Source organism: Magnolia sinica, chromosome 12 (genome assembly GCF_029962835.1).
Source record: "Magnolia sinica isolate HGM2019 chromosome 12, MsV1, whole genome shotgun sequence".
Lineage (NCBI taxonomy): Eukaryota > Viridiplantae > Streptophyta > Magnoliopsida > Magnoliales > Magnoliaceae > Magnolia > Magnolia sinica.
The window spans coordinates 15,422,726-15,443,105 of record NC_080584.1 but is presented as its reverse complement, the minus strand read 5'-3'; the positions used below and the strand labels follow the sequence as shown (position 1 = coordinate 15,443,105).

The 20,380-nt window shown below is 40.5% G+C and overlaps 2 protein-coding genes across 2 annotated transcripts; both read left to right on the top strand.

The window, feature by feature from the left end:
• Positions 1-7,595: 7,595 nt before the first annotated feature.
• LOC131220382 (granule-bound starch synthase 1, chloroplastic/amyloplastic-like) lies at positions 7,596-10,727 on the top strand. Its single transcript, XM_058215320.1, has 4 exons — positions 7,596-8,601; positions 9,377-9,440; positions 9,532-9,632; positions 9,729-10,727. Exons 1-4 carry the CDS (start codon positions 8,443-8,445, stop codon positions 9,846-9,848), a joined length of 444 nt encoding a protein of 147 aa, XP_058071303.1. The 5' UTR covers positions 7,596-8,442; the 3' UTR covers positions 9,849-10,727.
• Positions 10,728-15,902: 5,175 nt separating this feature from the next.
• Positions 15,903-20,380, top strand: LOC131220381 (fe(2+) transport protein 1-like). The gene is made up of 3 exons (XM_058215319.1): positions 15,903-16,508; positions 18,491-18,640; positions 19,927-20,380. Exons 1-3 carry the CDS (start codon positions 15,933-15,935, stop codon positions 20,230-20,232), a joined length of 1,032 nt encoding a protein of 343 aa, XP_058071302.1. The 5' UTR covers positions 15,903-15,932; the 3' UTR covers positions 20,233-20,380.

Genomic DNA, 20,380 nt, shown 5'->3' with positions numbered 1-20,380 from the left:
AATCTCTTCCACTTCGGCCGACAAGAATGTGCATGTATCCATCACTTTGAGTACAATACAGATGTCACCTCGAACACTTGTGTGTCGTACAACCATTCATTAATTGCTCCTATTTTGGCCAATTAGATCACACCACGTATCAACAAGTTCTTGAATTAAGTTAAAATGAAAGAACATTATTTCTCTAAAAATACATACATATCAATGGTGAATCAAACTCTTGAATTACGATTATTATTAATGAATTTATTTCTTATAAGGATATGTTATTGTTTTTAAATTCGCTTGATCGTGTGGTTGTCATGAATGAGTATATTACCTTTATATAGAATAATAAAGTCTAAGAACTTCTAAATCTGCTTTTCAATCCTAAAGCAATAGGTAATAAGTGAGTACTCGATATCGAAATACAGTTCATTGCTAAAGCTTTCGAATAGAAAGAATGTCTTAATTGCCTGTTATGAAATTCTCCTCAACGCGCACCATTATTGTAAGTTTAAATTTAGAGTTGTATCAAATAGACGTAAAAACAACATTCTTAAATCATAATTTAAATGAAGATACATATATAGAACAACTCATGGGATATGTGGAAAAAAAATAATTCTAATATAATATGCAAACTATCGAACTATATCTATGGGCTAAAGCAATTTGAAAGTCACTAGTATAAAAAATCATTTGACCATCACTACCTTTGAGGTTCACAATGAGTTAATAAGATTGTATGTATAATTTCTGATACTATCTCTATATGTATACATCACACTACAAGAAAACGAACCTTAGCCGACCGATGGGGCTACCCTTTGCCGGTGGCCAGTTTTAACGGCCGCGGGCAAAGGGTCTTATATATATATATATATATATATATATATATATATATATATATATATATATATATATATATATATATATATATATATATATATATATATATATATATATCAGAAAGCCCTAAATCTATCTCAAACGGTGCCGACTCTCTCTCTCTCTCTCTCTCTCTCTCTCTCTCTCTCTCTCTCTCTCTCTCTCTCTCTATCTCCCCTCTCTCAGTGCCTCTAGTTCGACCTTCCACTGCTCGTGAATCTCGAATTCTCAGGTATGATGTAAGGCTTTTCCCTTCTTGTTGTTGCTTTCTGCAATTTAAAATACCTGATTAGGAATATGCATTGTTGAATCCCTAATTAGGGATTTGTATGACAAATCTCTAATTAGGGATTTGCATTATCAAATCCCTTTTAGGGATTTGCATTGTCAAAACCCTTTTTAGGGTTAACATGCACTTTTTGAATTAGACATTAGGGGTGGTGATGGGTTAGCAATCAAGCTAAGATAGTATTTGATCAGTATGTGGAGCATTGAAGATGTCAAGGTGGAGTTGTGTCTCAAGCAGCTCTGTCAAGTCCGTCTTGGGTAACATCCATAAACCTGAGATTCAAAGCAGCTGATTCAATTCTGTTAAGTTCGTAAATCCTTTCATTGAAAAGGAGAAATGTCATGGCTATGTGTAAGAGAGATTTGGGCCATTCATCATGCCAATCCAACCGTATATACTCCCTAATCAACAAATTATCCCAGTCATTGAGTGAGCTAAAAAAAAAAAAGGGTATGAACGAGTTAATCAATGGTCCACATTCATCGTAGATGAGTGGTCCACTTGATGCTTGCATCCTGATTTTTGGACCATGGTGCATACACGTGGGGCATGCCTGATGAACAGCCTAGATCTCCTATGAGCCACATTGGAATGTGCGGAAGGAGTAGAGTTTTGAATCTTTCTACAGTTTCAGATTTTTTTGCCATGTTTCTTTAGCCTGATGAGTAATACAATCAATTAAGTATGATATTTATAGACATATAATAACATTCCAGATAAGTACAGACCATCAGTCCATTGTGTCCCACTGTATGCATTGCAAAGATGTGGGCCACGTAGGGGTGGCAATGGACCAGGTAGACCCAACAAGGACCCAAGCTCAGCCTGAGTATGTCTATAGCTAATTGAGTGTGGGTGTAGGTTTGGTTTTAATTTGAGCCTGATTAATAACTGGACTGGGTACAAGCTTATGCTTGGCCGACCCACATTTTAAGTGCTTGCAATAAAATATTTGATAAATACTATGGCTGAGACTTGGTGTAACGCCCTGAATCTTCAGGACCTGAGCACACGACCCATTTCCCAAAAACCCAAGTGTTAACCTTAAAGGATGGTCAAATTCATGTATATTTTTTTTTCTCCTTATCAGAGTAAGCAGATGAGCGTAGAATGGACAAGTAAGGTAAAATAGAAGTTTAAATTCTCATTTAGAATATACAAGTGGTTGCCCATAATGACTTATACAAACCAATGTCCCCATTCTTACGAATACAAAATGACAAAATATTACATGTGAAACAAGGTAAACTACAACAATCTTGAACTGTGAAATCCTATAACAACCCTTAGCAAATATAATCATGCACCCTTGTCAACCATAGCCTGCTCCTCACCAATATACGGGGCCACCTGCACTACCTGTACGGTTGTATATTTTATGGATGAGTGGCCAGCTCAATGTGAATTCCCCTCAAGATTACACACCGCCGCATTAGGTAAGCATAGTTATAAAACAACAAGGCAATCAAAACAATACATGATGTAATCTTTTTAAATGCATGGATGCATGAATGCACATCGACCTGGGGATGCACATCCAGCCGGACTTGGGCTCGTCACCCATGCAAATCATCGACCTAGGAAAATCATCCAGTCAGACAGGGGTCGATAGTCGATGGTCTGGGAGCTAGCGAAACGATACCCCGAAGATCCTAAGGGCACGTGCTACAACATCCAGATTAGCCACCCGTCATCGCCAACATGCTATGGATGCATGATTAGCCAAACCGTGATTAGTCCAGTTACAATCAGCCAACTTAGGTAAGCTCAAGGTCACTACGGGGAGCTCAGAGCCCAGCGTAGGCCGACAGCTCGGGCATAGTGTCCCATTACCACCATCCCCGGCTCATGAGACTACCACCTTAGGATGTTTAATGGAAAACCGTCGACTAGTGGTCAATCATATTACAGCATATGAGGCTTGCCATCGCATGGTTGCATAATATAAAAACATTGAGCCCATATAGGAAAAATACCAGGACAAGGACACATACGGCGATATCAAAGCAAGACATATAAGACAATTATCAAAATAAGCCACATAGGGCGAGTATCAAAATCATGCGATAAAAGACCATCCTTGAAAACCGTTGGACACAACAACCTTGGATGGTAGGCCCACATCATTGGTTAATTTAAACCACCATTCAATAACCACTAAGCCGAAGGTCCATTACTATCACAACCAGTCGGGTTACATCCCAAGTATGGGTGTACACATATAGGTGGGGGTTTCCCACTGGTGTACCAATTTAAGTTCCATAAGTAATCCACAAATAATCCATGAACAATTATACAAGATGAACATTAAGTAGGCAATATAGCAACTCAATTTCCACCAGCTAACACATGTGATTATAAGAGAGAGATATCAAATATAAATTTAAATAAAAACTACAACTTAATCTAATGAGAAGATGGAAAGCTCAAGGGGAAGAATCACCACCTTATATTTTGAACCGCTTACCCGTGTTGCTAGAGATTGCATGTTTCCTTAGAGTCAAACCCTATCATGAATTGTAAAGTTATACCGTTAGATTTAAACTTTATACGCTATTCTAGGTCAAGGTTTTAACCTAGGGTTTGGATTACCTTAGTTTTAGGATTTTATCCAAGAGTCGAGGTCTAGTCTCAGACCTTGGGGTTTGGACCCTAGTTAGTTGTACAATTAATTAAAGGGTTAATTTAATGGTGCTTATTAACTTTAATGATTAATATTAGCCAATATGGTAATCATAATTGTTGTGATAGCTACCAGGTACTTATTAATGATACAATTAGTATTAACTAATCTTGTAATCATAATTGTTATGATAGTGACAACTAGTACAGTCCATTATTAATGGTAAAATTTAATGATGGTAATTAAAATATTACTATTTAATAATTATAATTATGTTTATAATATTTAATATTAGTGTAACTAGTCTTCCAATGGCTAATCGTGTCTATAATAGTAATAAGGGTGGTAGTTGTAAATCAGGCCTGGAGTTTGTCCATAGCTAAGGCTTAAATTGGGCCACACACATGGGCCTATACACACCAAAATGAGCCTGACACAACATAATGGGTCTCATATGTACAGCAAGTGGGCCTCTCCAGGCAATGAGGCCCACCACCCAAAAATAAATGGACAGTGTGTGCCACATACATCATGGTGGACTTGGGATAAAAATCAAGTCACCGTGTGGCTTTTGTGAGCCGTACTGTGCACAACAATTACGAGGTTCATCCACCATTAGAGTTCATTTGTTGGGCCCTCCAAGTTGTTGTTCACAATCTAACCCATCCATCATGTGTGTCCTGCTGAGTTAAGGGGTCAAACCAAGTTTCAGGTGCATCAAAATCTCGGATGGACCTCGACAAGTGCTTTTATATGGTTTAATATGTTTTTAAAAGATTGTAGATGGTGTGGCCTACTAGAGAGTTGGGCTGGCTTCATTTTTTGGGTCAACGCCTAAAATGAGGCGGGAAATGGGATGGACGGTGGAGACATAACATACATCTAGGTGGGGTCTCACTTCAAGCAAAATCGATGAGCAGTGTTGAATAACACATACCCCAGTTAGACCCACGTAACTTGGTAACGTCAATACAGCAGCCGTCCTGCTGTTGGGGCCACGGATGGACGGCGAAGAATAAAATACATACATCAGGAGGGACCCATAGGACCTCTGACGTCAATACACAGCTACACAGCTGCTCACAGGTCGTGTTTTCAGCCTGTTTTCATGCCGAAAAACAGCTGGTGAAATGGAAACAGACGGCCAGTGGCCCCACCCCAACATGATTCGGACCCTGGATGGGCCTCTATTTTAGCTATTAGGGAGAGTGTTAGGTCATACCTGAACCGTGACTCAGAGTAGTCCCAAACGAGGAAGATGACCAGCGGCAATGGTGGCTTCCTATCGGGCGGATTTTTCTCTAAAAGGAGGCATCTACGTGGTGAGTACAGGTCCCTGGGAGCTTGGAGAGATGATACATTGAATCTTCATGGAAGTTTTCATGGTGGGTTCGATGGGAGAAAGAACAGACGGTTTTTCTCATGTGCAGCTGCAAGGAATGGAGAGTCGATCCTTTTGCTATATAGGCTTTCCTCTTTCAAAACCCTAAACCTCCTAGAATCGTTGGATGTATGCTGAACAGTGGGGATTCAATCTGCCCAAAACCGCCTTCTAAAACCAGTGGGCAAAAATTGAAACCGTCCACGGTTTCATTTGAAACCCCCCAAGCAAATGGACGGCCGAGATATCTTTCTGTTTGGACGATCCAGATCAAGCCCGATGCCCAACACCCGGATCGTGCCAGCTGGCCTGCCAAAACATTTCCATTTTCAAAATGTTTCTTATAGGGTCGGTTTACGCCGAGAATCGTGTGCTTGAACACGTGCTGAAACATGTGAAGTTTGTGAGTTTTAGTTAAGCCCACGGTGCTGACACGATGGACGGTTTGGATCATTGATATGGCCTCTCATGGTGGGCCATTTCTTAATCAAATAGGGGAGGGGAAAACACAATAAGCCATGTTTTAAACGGCAGCGCAGCGGGAGGATTCCCATTTTTGAGAAATGGCGGGTCAGCGTCTGGTCTGACCACGCATGCCATTGGGTGTGCTGCTGGTGCACACGTACCGTGTGCACACTCTAAATCTAGAGGTAGGGTCCACCAACTCCTTGCCAAATCTACTTCATCCATTGAGTTATAGAAGCTCCACCAACGGACCCTGGCCATTGATCAGACTGATCTAAGGTCTAGGTGGGCTATACGGGTTGATTCCTAGCTTTAACGGTGGATTCTCGTTGATCTAATGGTCAGATTGTTTTGAAATTGAACGTCAATGGCTAAAATAGTCCCTGAAATTTACCAGATGATTGGGTCCACATGTTGTAGGGACATGGTGGTGGAAACTACCGTCACTTCCGGTTTCTGAATGTTTCTTTTCAAAATAGGTGGGGTCCACCTGTGATGATCTTTCAGAGAATCCACTCCATTCACCGTCTTTGGCACACCGTGCTAACCCATGGTCCAAAATTTGAAATAGATCCAAACTTTAGGTGGGCCGCACGATCTGTTAATGCATTAAATGGTATTTATTGTCAAACCCCATGCACGTAGAAATTTGAATGAATTGAGAAATTCTGTGAGAAGTTCACTTTACAACTTGTAATTGTACGATCCGCTCTGTTCATTGTGTTTAACATATCCTGCTAGGATTAAGGTCCAAAAATGGGACAGATCTGTTGATCGGGTGGGCCGCACGGTATGTTTTAGCTTCAACCGTAGTATGTAATAACATTCATGAATATTTACGATATTGCCATTCATTTCTCAACCCGCTTCCAACATCCATTACGTCGAAGTGCGCCGCCCGAATTTCTTGAATTTTGGCGGGCATTCTTCATTTTTCGTGCTATTTTTCTTGGTCGAGTTTGAGCCCCGATCTCTCAAGAATTTCCAAGATGCTCCTTTAGTGGCTTGCACACTTCGTAATTCAAAATAACATTTGTACACCTCCGATTGACAAGTTACCAGGTAGCTGGGACTTAAACCCGAAGATCTTCACAATGATCGATTCATCCTGATATTCAGATGGCCCATTTGGCGGATCCAAACCTGATGGACGGTCAGGTGACTTGTTAAAAATAAGGAAGCTTTATGGTTGCACTCTAACTATGCATATGGGTGGATGTATGGTCAGTTTTGTGAATAGGTAAACACAAAGTGGGTTTCCGGAGTGATTAAGGATAAGACTTATATACGTTAGATTCGAGTGACTTTCTTATACATGAAAGTTTCTCAGATTCTGATCCTAATGGTGGGCTAAGCATATTCATATGGTGTGAATAAGATGGACGGATCAGAATCTTGATCTGATAAGTGTACGAACGGATGTAGAGGTCAAGTAGTTGATTTACTATGATCTAAGGGCTGAAATTTGACGTGTATGGTTAATTTATGATAATTAGGCCTGGTATAAAATTTTACGGATCATGGAACTGTGATCTAGAATTCAGGGTTCTAGATTAATGGCATTTTCGTAATTATTTCTGATCTAAGAGTTTTGTGAAATTTAATGGTTCTAGATGATTATATATCATTTTCTAAACAATTCTTACAAAAGGTCTTATATTTAAATCATTATAAATAAAGACTTATTCACTGCTTTAGTTAAAGGAAGGTACATGAGCAATGGTCAGACGACTTGATTTATGGATGAATATCATTCATAATCGGTCAGATTCATGTTGGAGGATGGATGTAGGGTTAGGTTGACTAAATTGGTACCGTACACGTATATATAATAGGTTAAATTTATGGTAACACTCGAGGACTTTCAATACTCGGTATTGAAAAGTTCGGGGTGTTACACTTGGCCTGCCATTTTTTCACACTATTACAAGATCTGTAAATTTTATAGCTGATTCTCTTGCTAAAGATGGAGTGTCTAAGCCATCTCTTGTAATTGACAACAGATATCCACTGTCTTAATGGATAGTTGGCTTTTCTCTTAGTTTTAAGAAGAAAAGTCTAGTAGTCCATAAAAAATAAACAAGTAAATTGAGCTTCCAGTGTTTTCAATTGATTTGGTTAATAAATTGTTATCGTCCAAGTACCTTAAAACAATGCACTAATGACGCCATACAGATCCATGAATCAGCTCAATCTTGACCCCCTAAATAACCTCTAGACTTGTGTTTGACATGCCAACAACATTTAACCAAGACCCGGTCCTTTCCTTTTGTCTCTTCTTTATATTTTATACTGATAATATTTTCCATTCCCCACAAAAAGAACAAGAAAAAGGGAAGGAAAGAAAAACAGATTTCAATAATTTCCTTCCTGCTTCCTCATTTGTGTTGGACATAGGCCAATGGGGCCCATTGGTGAGCAATCACTAGTGGGTGGGTCCCATGTTGAACCTGTGTTGGTAGTGAATAGCTAATGTTATAGAAGATGATGGAGCTAGTCATAAGTCCCTCCCATCTTTTGAGCCCATGTGGGTAGAGATGCTAATAGCATTGCCGATGTTCTGGCAAAGGATGGTATTGAGTCCCTCCCTGCCCCTCACTAATTTTGGGTATTAACTTCCATCCCTCCCTCTCTCTCAAAAAAAAGAGGCAAAAACAGAGTTGGACATACAACTATTTCATCATATTTCTTCTCATTAATCCAAGTTTATCTATACAAGTATTTCACGTAAGGGTATTTTGGATAGTGTACTAAGTGAAATACATACAAGGTTGACAACTTAAAAGTTGGGAAGGCGCCACAACATCTATATCAATGTTTGCACCCAACATGACTTGCATTATTAGCAATTCCATCTCATTTTTGTTTTCTTCTGCCATATTAAGTTTACTTTTGTCGGGATTTGAGCTTCAACAATTTAAGTGGACAAATATTTCTAGAGTCTTTCTTCAATATAAGTTCACTTGTTTACTTGTAAGAATCAAACAGCCTTTCCTGAATCTAATTTTCTTTGCATAATTCTCTTTGATGTATGTATTTCATCATTTCAATTTTCAAGTTTCTTGGAAACAACAGCTTGTCTGATACACTGCCATCTCAAAAAAGCTATAACTTCTTAATGGAAGAGAAAGGGACCCTAGTAATTAATGATTTGATCTTGCATAGATTGAGAATTGGATTACACTTCTTTTGTACATTCCTTTGGTTAGTTTTAAATTCTTTTTGAACGTGTAACAATGGTTCTAATAGGGGCATTTATTTATTTTTTATTCAGCCCCAGTTTCAAACCAACGCTTTTCATGGCTAAAGGGCTTTTTTTTTTTTTTTTTTTCCTGCAGTGTAACAATGGTAACAATGAAAGAAGATGTCGTGGAATGTTAAAATAAAAAATAAAAAATCTGTATGGATACCCTCACATGTCTATGCATTCATGTGTTGGACATCCTAGTCGCCCATCAGGTGGACATGAACATCTAGATGAGATGGCCCAGAAGGTAGGCTGGTCAACAGGTTGATCAGTTACATGAACTGCACTTGGGGTGCAATGGATGATTTTAAAATAATTGTCAGCCCTGCACATTCAATGGGGTGGTGGCCGGATGAGCCTGATTTTGTTGTAGTGGCCAGGCACAACCCTGAATTTCAGGCTGAATAAATGAAGTGCTGACAACATGGCCCATGGCCCATTCACACTTGCAGTATGCTGCAGATTTTATTCACTTTGTAAGTTACATATTATGGCTTTCAGGCAGCATTGGAGGCCCCTAGAGTTCTGAATCTTAACAGCAGGGAATATTATTCTGGGCCATATGGTATGGACCACATTTCTGATTCATGAATTTTATTGTAAAAGAATTCAATTCATTCAATGTCAGCATCGGTACTTGTGATTCCGGAATGCAGGGGAAGATGTTGTGTTTGTTGCCAATGACTGGCACACTGCTCTAATCTCTTGCTACTTGAAGAGTGTATACAAACCCAACGGGATTTACAAGAGCGCCAAGGTATGAAATCTTTGTGGTTTGGCTGGAACTGTTCATATTAGAATTTTGTTGACTTCGAATTATTAGGGCTGAGATGGGCTTTAACCATCCTGTTAGGTAGCATTCTACATACACAACATTTCCTACCAAGGGAGATATGCCATTTCAGACTTCTCGCTGCTCAATCTCCCGAATGAATTCAAAAGCTCTTTCGATTTCATTGATGGGTATGTATGAATTTTGTTGAATTTTTGTCATGGGAATCGATCGTTTGTTGTTAGAAGTGAGCCGTGTTGATTCTGTTGTGAGTATTGTTCACTACTTTCATAAAGATCTTTTCCGTTCCCTGAACTTTGTTTTTGGATGATCCAATAGCCCCAATCTTTATTGGGTTTTCCAATTGAATGTAGACAAGTGCTCACTTTTTACACAAAATTTTGTTAATCTTCCATCTATATGTCATGAATGGGTTTCTAGTTGCCTAGACTTGTGGACTATGGCCCATGATATCAACAGTCTTGATAACCATAGACATGAATCACATGTACAATGGGGATGTCGTAGTTAGCACTTCATGAAACTCCATGAAGCGTGCACATTGCAGTAACATCCCTCCAAATCATAAACATCCATCGGAGCAAAGCCGGGATGACGGAATCCGGGATGCAGACCTAGTTGTCTTGAAGGGAATGGTGTATGATTGTGTTTTTCTTCTTTCATATTGGACAAGCAAAGCATCCCGAGGTTGCTCAGTTCTTGGGAGGGAGGTTGTGTGACTGTGTTTTCAAGTATTTGGCTATGTTTTCATCTAAAGAAGATTTCAACAAATATTTGAATCATCTCCCTCAGTAACATTTATACACATCATATCTTTTATTCAGCTGGCTCCTTTTCTATTGGGAGCCTTATCAAAAATTGAGATCACGTTCATCCCCACTGACCACAAATTTCTGGTAGAAGACCAAACTAATTTTGATGGGTTTTTGGAAACCTACATTGCTTTGTACCTATCAGCAAGATTGTTAATACTCTTCACATATTTGCTTGTTGATGTCAAGTAGCTCTTTTCTCTAGGTAACTCGGCCTAATTCAAGCTATTCAGGTGGTTTGGCATCATATATTAGCAGATTCAAAAGCAGGGAAAAATACATTTGATGGCTTTACTCCTTTGGTAAGTGAATCCATTATTTTTTTATTTGCAATTTGTGTTTTTTGTACATTTTTCTAAATTTTTTTCTTCAATTTCACTCTCTTTTTTTTTTTTTTTAATGAGAAAGATTTGCTCTATGGCTATGGATTTATGGAAGACTAAAGCTCCATAGCTACTGATTTAATCCGTAGCTGCTGACCATTTTCCTGAAAAACTTATGATTTAGGGGAGTCCAGCACAACCGCCGGTAAAGGTCCCTCACTGCCAGCGAAGCCTTTACTGACCGCCGGTAGGCCATATTGTCTTGTAATAGCTGCTAATAATATACAACGGTTGATGACGATTAAATATTGAATTTTCTTCAACTTTGAAACTAAAGATTTTAGTGCAGCAAACTTTATTCTCGAAATAATCATCAAATGAATAATTTAATTAATTCTTGGGCTTGTTTCAGTTATATATATACAAAAAGAAAATTTTAAGTGATTTAATATGAAAATTTCAAAAGCTGTTAAAATTCGTAAGAAGGTCGGGGATTCACCCCGGATGCAGGAATTGAAGGCGAGTTGCTGTCTCGAATTGCCAAGGTGGCAGAGATATCTATATCTGTTGTACTGAGAGTAGTATGAATTTGGGGTCATATGTATGGCATGACTTCCCGTGCGCTACAAACCTTCTCTCTGCATATCATAGTAACCAACGCACGATTGTTTTATTATCATCTTTTCTGTCTATTTTCATCAGATAAATTGAGATATTAGATTTTCCCACCAAGCATAATTTTGGGAAATGGTCCATATATCTACAGTGCGGGCCACAAGATCAGTGGTCCAGATAACTGAACCATAGGACCCACTTAAACAAACAGACAGCCCGAGTATGCTATGTACTATCCTTGGCCGAGCATAAAAAACTCGTGGAATGTGGACTTTGCGGGTTTTAGGACCACTGAAATGATGGGCAAGTGAATATGCTGTTCACATTGTTCATCTAGGTGGGCCCCACAATAGAAGATCGGCAGATGGAACCGTTCAAGCCGTCTCGTGAGAGCAGTTTGTCTCATAGGATGTGGACTGTTGATTGTGGCTTTTAGTTCCACTATAAGGCCTGTATTGGACGGTAGCGATAATTTGAACTTTGAACGATAGGCCATCTATAAAGGGCCCACCTAATGAACGGTCTATGTCATTATTCACTTGTGGTGCGTGGATGGATTTGGATCAAGCGGAATTTTCTGTTGAAGGGTCACATGAGATTTCTCATTAAAAGCCAAAATTGAGTAAACATATACAGAGAGGGAATGCTATCGTTAATTTTCCCATGTCGCTTTAGTCTTCAGTCACCCTATGGGGCCCACTTGCAATGGATGGAGGGTTGATAATAACCATCCATTTTATGTGGGCTGTTGAATGGCCAATCTATAATGCTTATGTTTAATTCTGACCATTGATATTGTTATGGGAAAATTTGGAGCATGACCGGTCTGGGAAAAACCTCCGAGTAACGAGGCCTGGCGGGATTATACTCAGCTCGACCTCATTTCGTTTGCTTGAAGTCAGTTCGGACTCAGTTTTGAGGCACGGTGTTGGTGTCGTCCATCAAGGCTAACTAAAAGAGTGGGCACGACAATCGCTAAGTCAGTCTGAATGGAGACACAACCAACGCGACGTCCCATTAACACACAATATGGAAATAACTGCACAACTGCCGAGATCTGCATGTTCGTTAGTCATGGTTAGTGGCTAAGATTGTGCCGAGAAATACGAGCATGTCCACTTCGGTCACAAGATATAAATAGCCATCAAATGTATATTAACAGGTACGCAAAATCTCACACCTTATACCCAGCTACACTACTCAGACCTAGATTTCCAGCCTGACTTTGGCATCGGAGGGTCCCCTGCTCTAGCCAACGTCTCCTTTGTCCTCTTGTGTAGGCTCATAGAGTTTGGAACGAGCATCCAGAGCCCAGCAAGGGTGAACCAGATTTCTGCATCAATGGATATATTTATGGATAAATGTCGACATAAAAGAAAAAACCGGTTTAAATTCAAATTCATACAAGATATGAAGCGCTGATCACGCGCTGAGGGCCTTTCAATTAGCCCCATAATTTGAAGATTTCACGATCAACGGTTCAGATTAAGATTAATTTACTTTGCTGTTACATTGGCAATTTTTGAGTGCGTGTGTATGAACCATCACACAATGGCAGCCAGGCATTTCAGTGCATCCGATTGTTTTGTTTTTAATAAGTGGGGCCCATGGTTAGGAAATCCAGATGATTAGTCTATTTCACAACTCTAGATGGGCTATTCGACAGAAAGTTCATCCATATTGGAAATCCTAGCCGCTGATATTAAGATACTTTTCAGTTGAATACGAACGGTTGCTGTTTATCTATTTTCAACCGTTTAGATGTAGCATAGAAATCTAAAGGTTATGATCATTCTATTGACGAGGCTTTTTGGGGCATGGTCCATCCACAGAATTAGACTGATTACAAAACCATGAGGACCATTGAAGCTTTCAACGGTAAGTGTTTAATCCACCGTGTGGTTCAATTGAGCCTTAGATCTGCCTCATTTTTGGCCTCACATGCTAAAATGATATGGAAAAATGGATGGACGGTGTGGATAAAATCCATGCATCAGGATGACCCCTCGAGAGCCCCCGTAAGTTCCTAGCTAGAGAAGGGGTAGTAACTGGACGCGGATTGCGTCCTACCCCGCCCGGACGGTAATCCGTCCGGGCAGGACTCTGTGGGGCCCACCGTGATGTAATTTTTTTATCCACGCCGTTCATCATTTTTCTCCGATCATTTTAAGATATAGTCCAAAAAACTAGGCAGACACAGGGCTTAAGTAGACCACAAATTGGGTATTGCACGTCCACCATTAAAAACTTCTTGGGAGCTCGAGAAGTTTCAGATCAAGCTGATATTTATTTTTTCCCTTCATCCACGTCTAAACGACCTTATTAATAGGTTGGATGGTAAAAAAGCATCACGTTGGCCCTTAGAAAGGTTTCAACGGTGGATGTCATTATCACTGCAGCTTCCTTTGGTGTGGTCCACTGCAGCTGTGACCCTACTTCATTTTCTTTTTCATACCTTAAAATGATCTGAGAGAAAATATGAACGGTGAAAACACTTACATCACGGTGGGCCCCACCCTGACGGATTACCGTCCGGGCGGGTAGGACACAATCCGCGTCCGTAGTAACTAATCCACGCACGCACTAACCACACTCCGGTAATCTCGCGCGTGTGCCAAACACGAGTATACACTGTTGGACTCATGGATGCACAAGCACTCTCCCGTTAGTTAAGTTTACCAAATTACCCCCGTAGAGAAAATTTAAAATATTAATTTCTCTTTTAAGGAGATATTATCGCTGAGAAATAAATAATGGAAAGATGAATGGCCCACTACTAATCCTACGCACCACAGCGAGACTTATGATTCCCATCTTAGACGACATGTGGGCCACACTCAATCAATTTCTATCCGGGTTAAGTGGTCCAGATTGGACTTCGTACGGCCCCAAAAAGTTGATAGAATGGAGCTTTTTTAGCCATCCATTCAAGAGTGGTGAACAATGGGACACGTAGGTGAGATGATCGATCAGATGGTCTGGATAGTCTATATAAGAACTTCCTGCTGGGGGAGATTTAGATGGGGCCCACCATTTGGACGGTCTAAATCTGTGATGAGCTCATTCGTGTAGAGTGGAGAATACGAAGGTGTTGCACCATATTACGATGCGTTGGATGTATATAATCATTTTCTAGTTAGAATTCATACGTCACGAGTCACCCTATTAACCCACGTGGCATGACATGGCAGCATCAGTGGCACGTGTCTGCATCGAGTGGCACGTCATGCCTAGGTAGCGCATGTCAGAGAGGAGCGGATTAGGTGATTTCCGGGTCACAGCTTAGTGGATGACTCCCTAACCGTGGGACCCACCTTTTTATATATATGTTGAATATCCACTCCGTCCATCAGTTTTTCTAGATTATTTTAGGCCATAGATCCAAAAATGAAGTAGATGCAAATGCAAGTGGTCCACACCACAGGAAATAGTTGCGATTGACCATTAAAAACTTCTTGTGGGCCACAAAAGTTTTGGGTCAAGCTGGTATTTGTGTAGGTCAGACCTTGTCGTAGAACTGTTGATTTGATGGGTCACATTGCCAACTGGGTAGTCTCCAAACAATCTTCCATATGACAAAATCCTAGCCATCCGATCATACCCAATGGATAGATGGTTAGAAAAAGCCAAAGACGGCAAGGTTATCATCTCATGCATGAGATATTCTGTGCATCCAAGATCCACCATAGGGCCCATCAGATGGAAACTATGGTGAATCATCTTCTCCACATGTAGAATTCACATATGCAATCCACACCATCGATTGTATTTCTAAAATCACCGTGATCAAACAATTCTAACCATCCAATTACGGCTATCAAATGGACGGTGAAAAGAAAATTAGTGAATTGCCCATATTTCGATGGTAAAATCAGATGGCCACTCTTAGTCTTCTCAACGTAAATTTCTGAATTATGCTCTATCCAAAAGTGGGCCGGGGAGATGGACCGTCTTGATTACCAAACAACTATCGCGTGTATACTGTTGAATGGTGACCACGCCACAGAAGTTTAACGTACGATCCTTTCTTTCCCGCGAGATGTAGAATATCCCATCCGTTCAAATGGTGGACCACACCACTATGCTCATTGATAATGAAAATTACGCCAATCCACCGAACGGATAGGCAACACCCAGTAGAGTGAGTCAGCGGTCGGGTGTCCATTGATTTTGACATTGTGTCCTGCTTGATATTGTATGATCTCACCAAATGGATGGACTCTGGTACGTGGATACATTATAGACATCATGATAGGGACCACAGAAGGTGGTGTCGTAACTCCAGCAGCGAGACTGCTACTGTCGAGCAAAGTAGCTAATCCGCGTCCGGTCGCGAGAAATTGACGAGAAGAAGTTTATATCACTATACCCGTGCATAAACATAATAAAGAAAACGATGGAGGGTATTTTTGACAATTTATCAAACCCCTGATCATTCCCTGAGTTGTATAAATACATCAGAACTCTCCTTCAACACTGACAAAACCAAAGAAGGAAAAAAGAAGATTACTAGCATGACCCACCTATTTCCCACACTCCTTATCGCCCTCATTCTCCTCTCATCATCACCGCAAATCTCTGGATCGCCGTCCGAATGCGATGTGGGGCCCACCAACGGGTGCCACGACAAGCCCGCCGCTCTACGCCTGAAGATCATCGCCATATGCGCCATCCTCGTCACTAGCATGATAGGTGTGTGCCTGCCACTCATCACACGCTCAATCCCAGCCGTTCATCCAGATAGGAACTTGTTCTTCGTGGTCAAGGCGTTCGCGTCGGGCGTGATCCTGGCCACCGGGTACATGCACGTAATGCCCGACTCGTTCGATGACTTGAGATCCGAATGCTTACCCGAGAACCCGTGGAGGAAGTTCCCCTTCACGATGTTCGTGGCTATGTTGTCAGCTGTCGTCACGTTGATGGTGGATTCTTTCGCGATGAGTTTCTACAAGAAGCGTAATTCGGGTCTGGCCGTGTCCACGGACCCGGACCCGTCTAGTGATCCGGAGAAGAAGGTGGGCCATGACCATGCTCACGATCATAACGAAGATGAACAGTCACTGTTGCTGCGGTACCGCGTCGTCGCTCAGGTTCGGATCATCTTCTCATGTTTCTTAAGTGGAATTTCTGAAAGGCTGAGTATGAAGTGTGGTGCTCCGCCATAGTATCAAATCACTCCCCTTCTCGGAATTCCATTTGGTTCATGGTCATTTATATTGGCCAAGCTTATGCCGGGCCCACTTTCTGGTGATCAGAACCGTTCATAAGGTGAAATTTTCCCCATCAGATGATTCCAACCATCAACTAGGCTTTTTGTCTATGGTGGGTCCCGAGGTTACCAAAAGGTAGGCCCCAACTGAGATTTTGCTGGGTCGATCGAGAAGTGTACTTGTTGGACCCCACTTCTTTTGATTTTGGCTAAGGGGCCGTTTGATGAAACCTATTTCGGCATCTATCACTAAATATGATATTTTCTCAGTGATTTTAAATGATTCAAATTTATTTGAAAAATCCAAATTATTAAATGCTTAAATTAATTTTCACTAAAAGTATTGAGTCTTTTTTTTCAGCTCTCTTCCTTTATTTAATACTGATTTCTCTAAAATTATTTTTAAATTACAATTCAACACTTAAGTTTCGTAGCATAATTTTAGGGATTACCTTAAGTGTGTTTGGAGAGAAATGAAAATTCAAACCCTGATAATCAAAGATATCCCACAGGAAATGCATCTCACTGCAGCGCCACTTGGCTGGTACCTAGAACAAGCTATTTCGGTGCCACCCCTGATGGTGTTCCACCTTGATGTATGTGTTGTATACCTAAGCTGTCCATCCATTAATGTGGACCCAACATGCCTAATTACCTCCCTTCCAAACACATGATTAGTCAAATCGATAAAAAGTTCAATAATTTACATATTTATCGAAACACATGCATTATTTAATCAAAATACACTAACAACAACTGTCCGTGTAATCAATAGGCAGGCTTGTTTGGTACATGGGGTTAGATTGGATTAAGTGGGATGGAATTGGATTGGGCCGCATGTTGGATTCCTGGTGAATTTTGAAATCCATTGCACATGTGGGCCCCACATTGATGCATGTGTTTTATCTATACCATCCATCTATATTGGTCCTTACACATGTAAGTGATTGACATCCATGGTGAATTTGGTTCATTGATTACAATTCCATGGTTCATCAAATGAGATTTGGCTTAATCCAATGTATTTAGAATTTTATCCCAAACATGGGAATTGGAGGGCCAAAATAGCATTTCCTATATGCAGTCATCATGTAATGATGGTGTTAATCCCATCTAGTACAATTTCATATCATTTAATCCCACAAACCAAACAGGCCCTTGGTTTATCAAAAGGCAACCCAAGTGATTAATGCGGTCCTTTCAAAAACAAAAACAAAAGGTTCAACTCCACTTACCTTAGATCCCATGTGAATAGTAAATTATGATTGTAAATTATAAAAATACAATGATTATAAATTATAATACCTATTTCTTTTGGTCTTCACCATAGAATAGAATAAAACGAAGGGACATGACTAGAATAGAATAAAATGAAGGGCCAAATGCATGGTAATATGCCCGGCAATCCTTAATAGAGGTTAATCATGACTTCGTGCTGAACCCAATAAATGGATGAATAAGTTCTCTCTGTTTTTATTTTTTATTTCGAAACCGGAGGGTATTATAAAATAAATGGATGGATAATTTATTACTTAAAGAGTTATAATTTTATTTTATTTTTAAATCATCAATCAAGTTATTTCAAACTTATTAGAAATTATTTTTACTTTTATTTCTCATGGATTCAAGGAAGCTCTCTGAAGAGTCCAAAGATCTTCATAGATTAAAGTAGACATCTTCCGAGAAAGATTTTCTCGGTGATCGACCTCATCACATCCTTCGCTTCCATTTCATTTTCTCTCATTTTGTTCCCGTGACTCGCTGAGTCAACTCAGTTTTGGTCTCTTGTGTCTAAGTCAAGTTTTTATATTTTTAAATATGAGAGAAAGTAAACTAAAACCCGTTATATTTGCTAATTTGCAGGTACTAGAATTAGGGATTGTAGTTCACTCAGTTGTGATTGGGCTTTCAATGGGTGCCTCTCAAAACCCTTGCACAATCAGGCCTCTTGTAGCTGCCCTTTGCTTCCATCAGCTCTTTGAAGGCATGGGCCTTGGTGGCTGCATCCTCCAGGTACATTTCTCCCATCTTTGGCCGCATACATTGCACACTAAATCTACTCAATGTAGAACACAAGTGCGAGATCCATGCCATTCATTAGTGATCAGATCATATTTCAAATGTGTACATGGCCTAAAAATAATCTCCGTTTTCTATTCGTTTGGCCCACATGTTGAAGAAAGTATCCGATTGTGGACTTGCAAAGGTATGTGCATGGCCCATCAGCGGAGTGGACCGACCTGAACTTTTGGGCAACCCCACATTGGCATGAATTGAGACTTGTTTTTGGCATTTGCAAGTAGAATTCCCCCCACACCATACCACATGTGCAAGTTAGGCACATGCCTGTGAGATCCAAGCCATCCATCATGTGGATCCCACATCTTAAATACCCTAGATCAGAATCATGCAAGTCCACACGTCAGTTGGTCCACAGTTTACAAACAGATAGACGGATGAGGAAAAAAAAAAAGAATGGTCAAGTTTTTCTAAGTCATCAGTATTATGCCTCCTTTGATTAGTGGACGATCCTGATTCTTGGAGCATGGCATCTACATGATGGGACCCATCTGATGTATGGCTTGGATCTCACATATGTCTCCACACTGGCACATGTGGATGCATGCACATGTGCCGCCTTGTACACCTGTGTGGGCCTGGCCTAGACCGATTAAAATAGAGTAGGCCCAACCCAACCAGTTTAAAAGTCCGGGCCACACCAATACAGGCGAATCCGGACGCGGATTTCCTGCGAAAGCATTTTGCAGGAAGTTCCTGCCCAAGAAGTGTGGGGCCCACTGTGAGCTTGTGAGAAATCTAACCCGTCCATCCGTTTTTCGACCACATTTTAGTGCATGCGGACAAAAATGAGGAGGATCCAATACTCAAGTGGGTCATACGAGATGAAACAGTGGGGAAAGGAATGCCTACCGTTGAAACCTTCCTAAGATCTACCTTGATGTTTATATTCCATCCAAACCGTTTATAAGGTCATTTTCACTGAGATGAAGTGAAAAAAAAACTAAGAAATTAAACATATACAAAACTTTTGTGGCCATATAAATATTTCAACGGTGGTCACTAAATCCCCACTGTTTCCTCTCGTGTGACCCATCTAAGTTTTGGATACACCTTATTTTTAATCGCATGTCCTAAAATGATCTCGAAAAACGGATGTACGGAGTGGCTTTCTCACAAACTTCACAGTGGGCCCCACAAAGAATCCTTGTGCAGAAATCCAACCTCCTGAAGCATTGCATTCTTTTAGAAACTGATTGAGATTTGGCGGGAAATTTCAGGCCGATTACAAAATCAAGATGAAGGCTATCATGGTGTTTTTCTTCTCCTTCACAACTCCATTCGGCATCGCCCTCGGCATCGGTCTATCAAACGTCTACCGTGATAACAGCCCAACGGCCCTGATTGTAGTGGGGCTGCTGAATGCTTCATCAGCTGGACTTTTGAACTACATGGCGTTGGTGGATCTTTTAGCCGCAGACTTCATGGGCCCAAAGCTACAAAGCAATCCAAAGCTTCAGATATGGGCTTATGTTGCAGTCTTCTTAGGTGCCGGTGGCATGTCGCTTATGGCAAAATGGGCATGACACAGATAGATGTTGCACAGGTTTAAATCTGATAATTTGTTACTACAAATCGATGGATTGCATGAAACTGGAACATGGGCCACATTTTCATGGTTTGTTGATCACCATCTGCACAAATTCCTATGAAAATAAGTATTCTTTGAAAGAA

Bases quoted from the DNA above. Each gene is read 5' to 3' on its own strand.
- LOC131220382 (XM_058215320.1), top strand. From the start codon at position 8,443: ATGTTTGCACCCAACATGACTTGCATTATTAGCAATTCCATCTCATTT. The intron at 8,602-9,376 runs GTAAGAATCAAA...TATGGCTTTCAG, and splicing joins ATAAGTTCACTTGTTTACTT to GCAGCATTGGAGGCCCCTAG. The intron at 9,633-9,728 runs GTATGAAATCTT...CCATCCTGTTAG, and splicing joins GGATTTACAAGAGCGCCAAG to GTAGCATTCTACATACACAA.
- LOC131220381 (XM_058215319.1), top strand. From the start codon at position 15,933: ATGACCCACCTATTTCCCACACTCCTTATCGCCCTCATTCTCCTCTCA. The intron at 16,509-18,490 runs GTTCGGATCATC...GCTAATTTGCAG, and splicing joins GGTACCGCGTCGTCGCTCAG to GTACTAGAATTAGGGATTGT. The intron at 18,641-19,926 runs GTACATTTCTCC...GGGAAATTTCAG, and splicing joins TTGGTGGCTGCATCCTCCAG to GCCGATTACAAAATCAAGAT.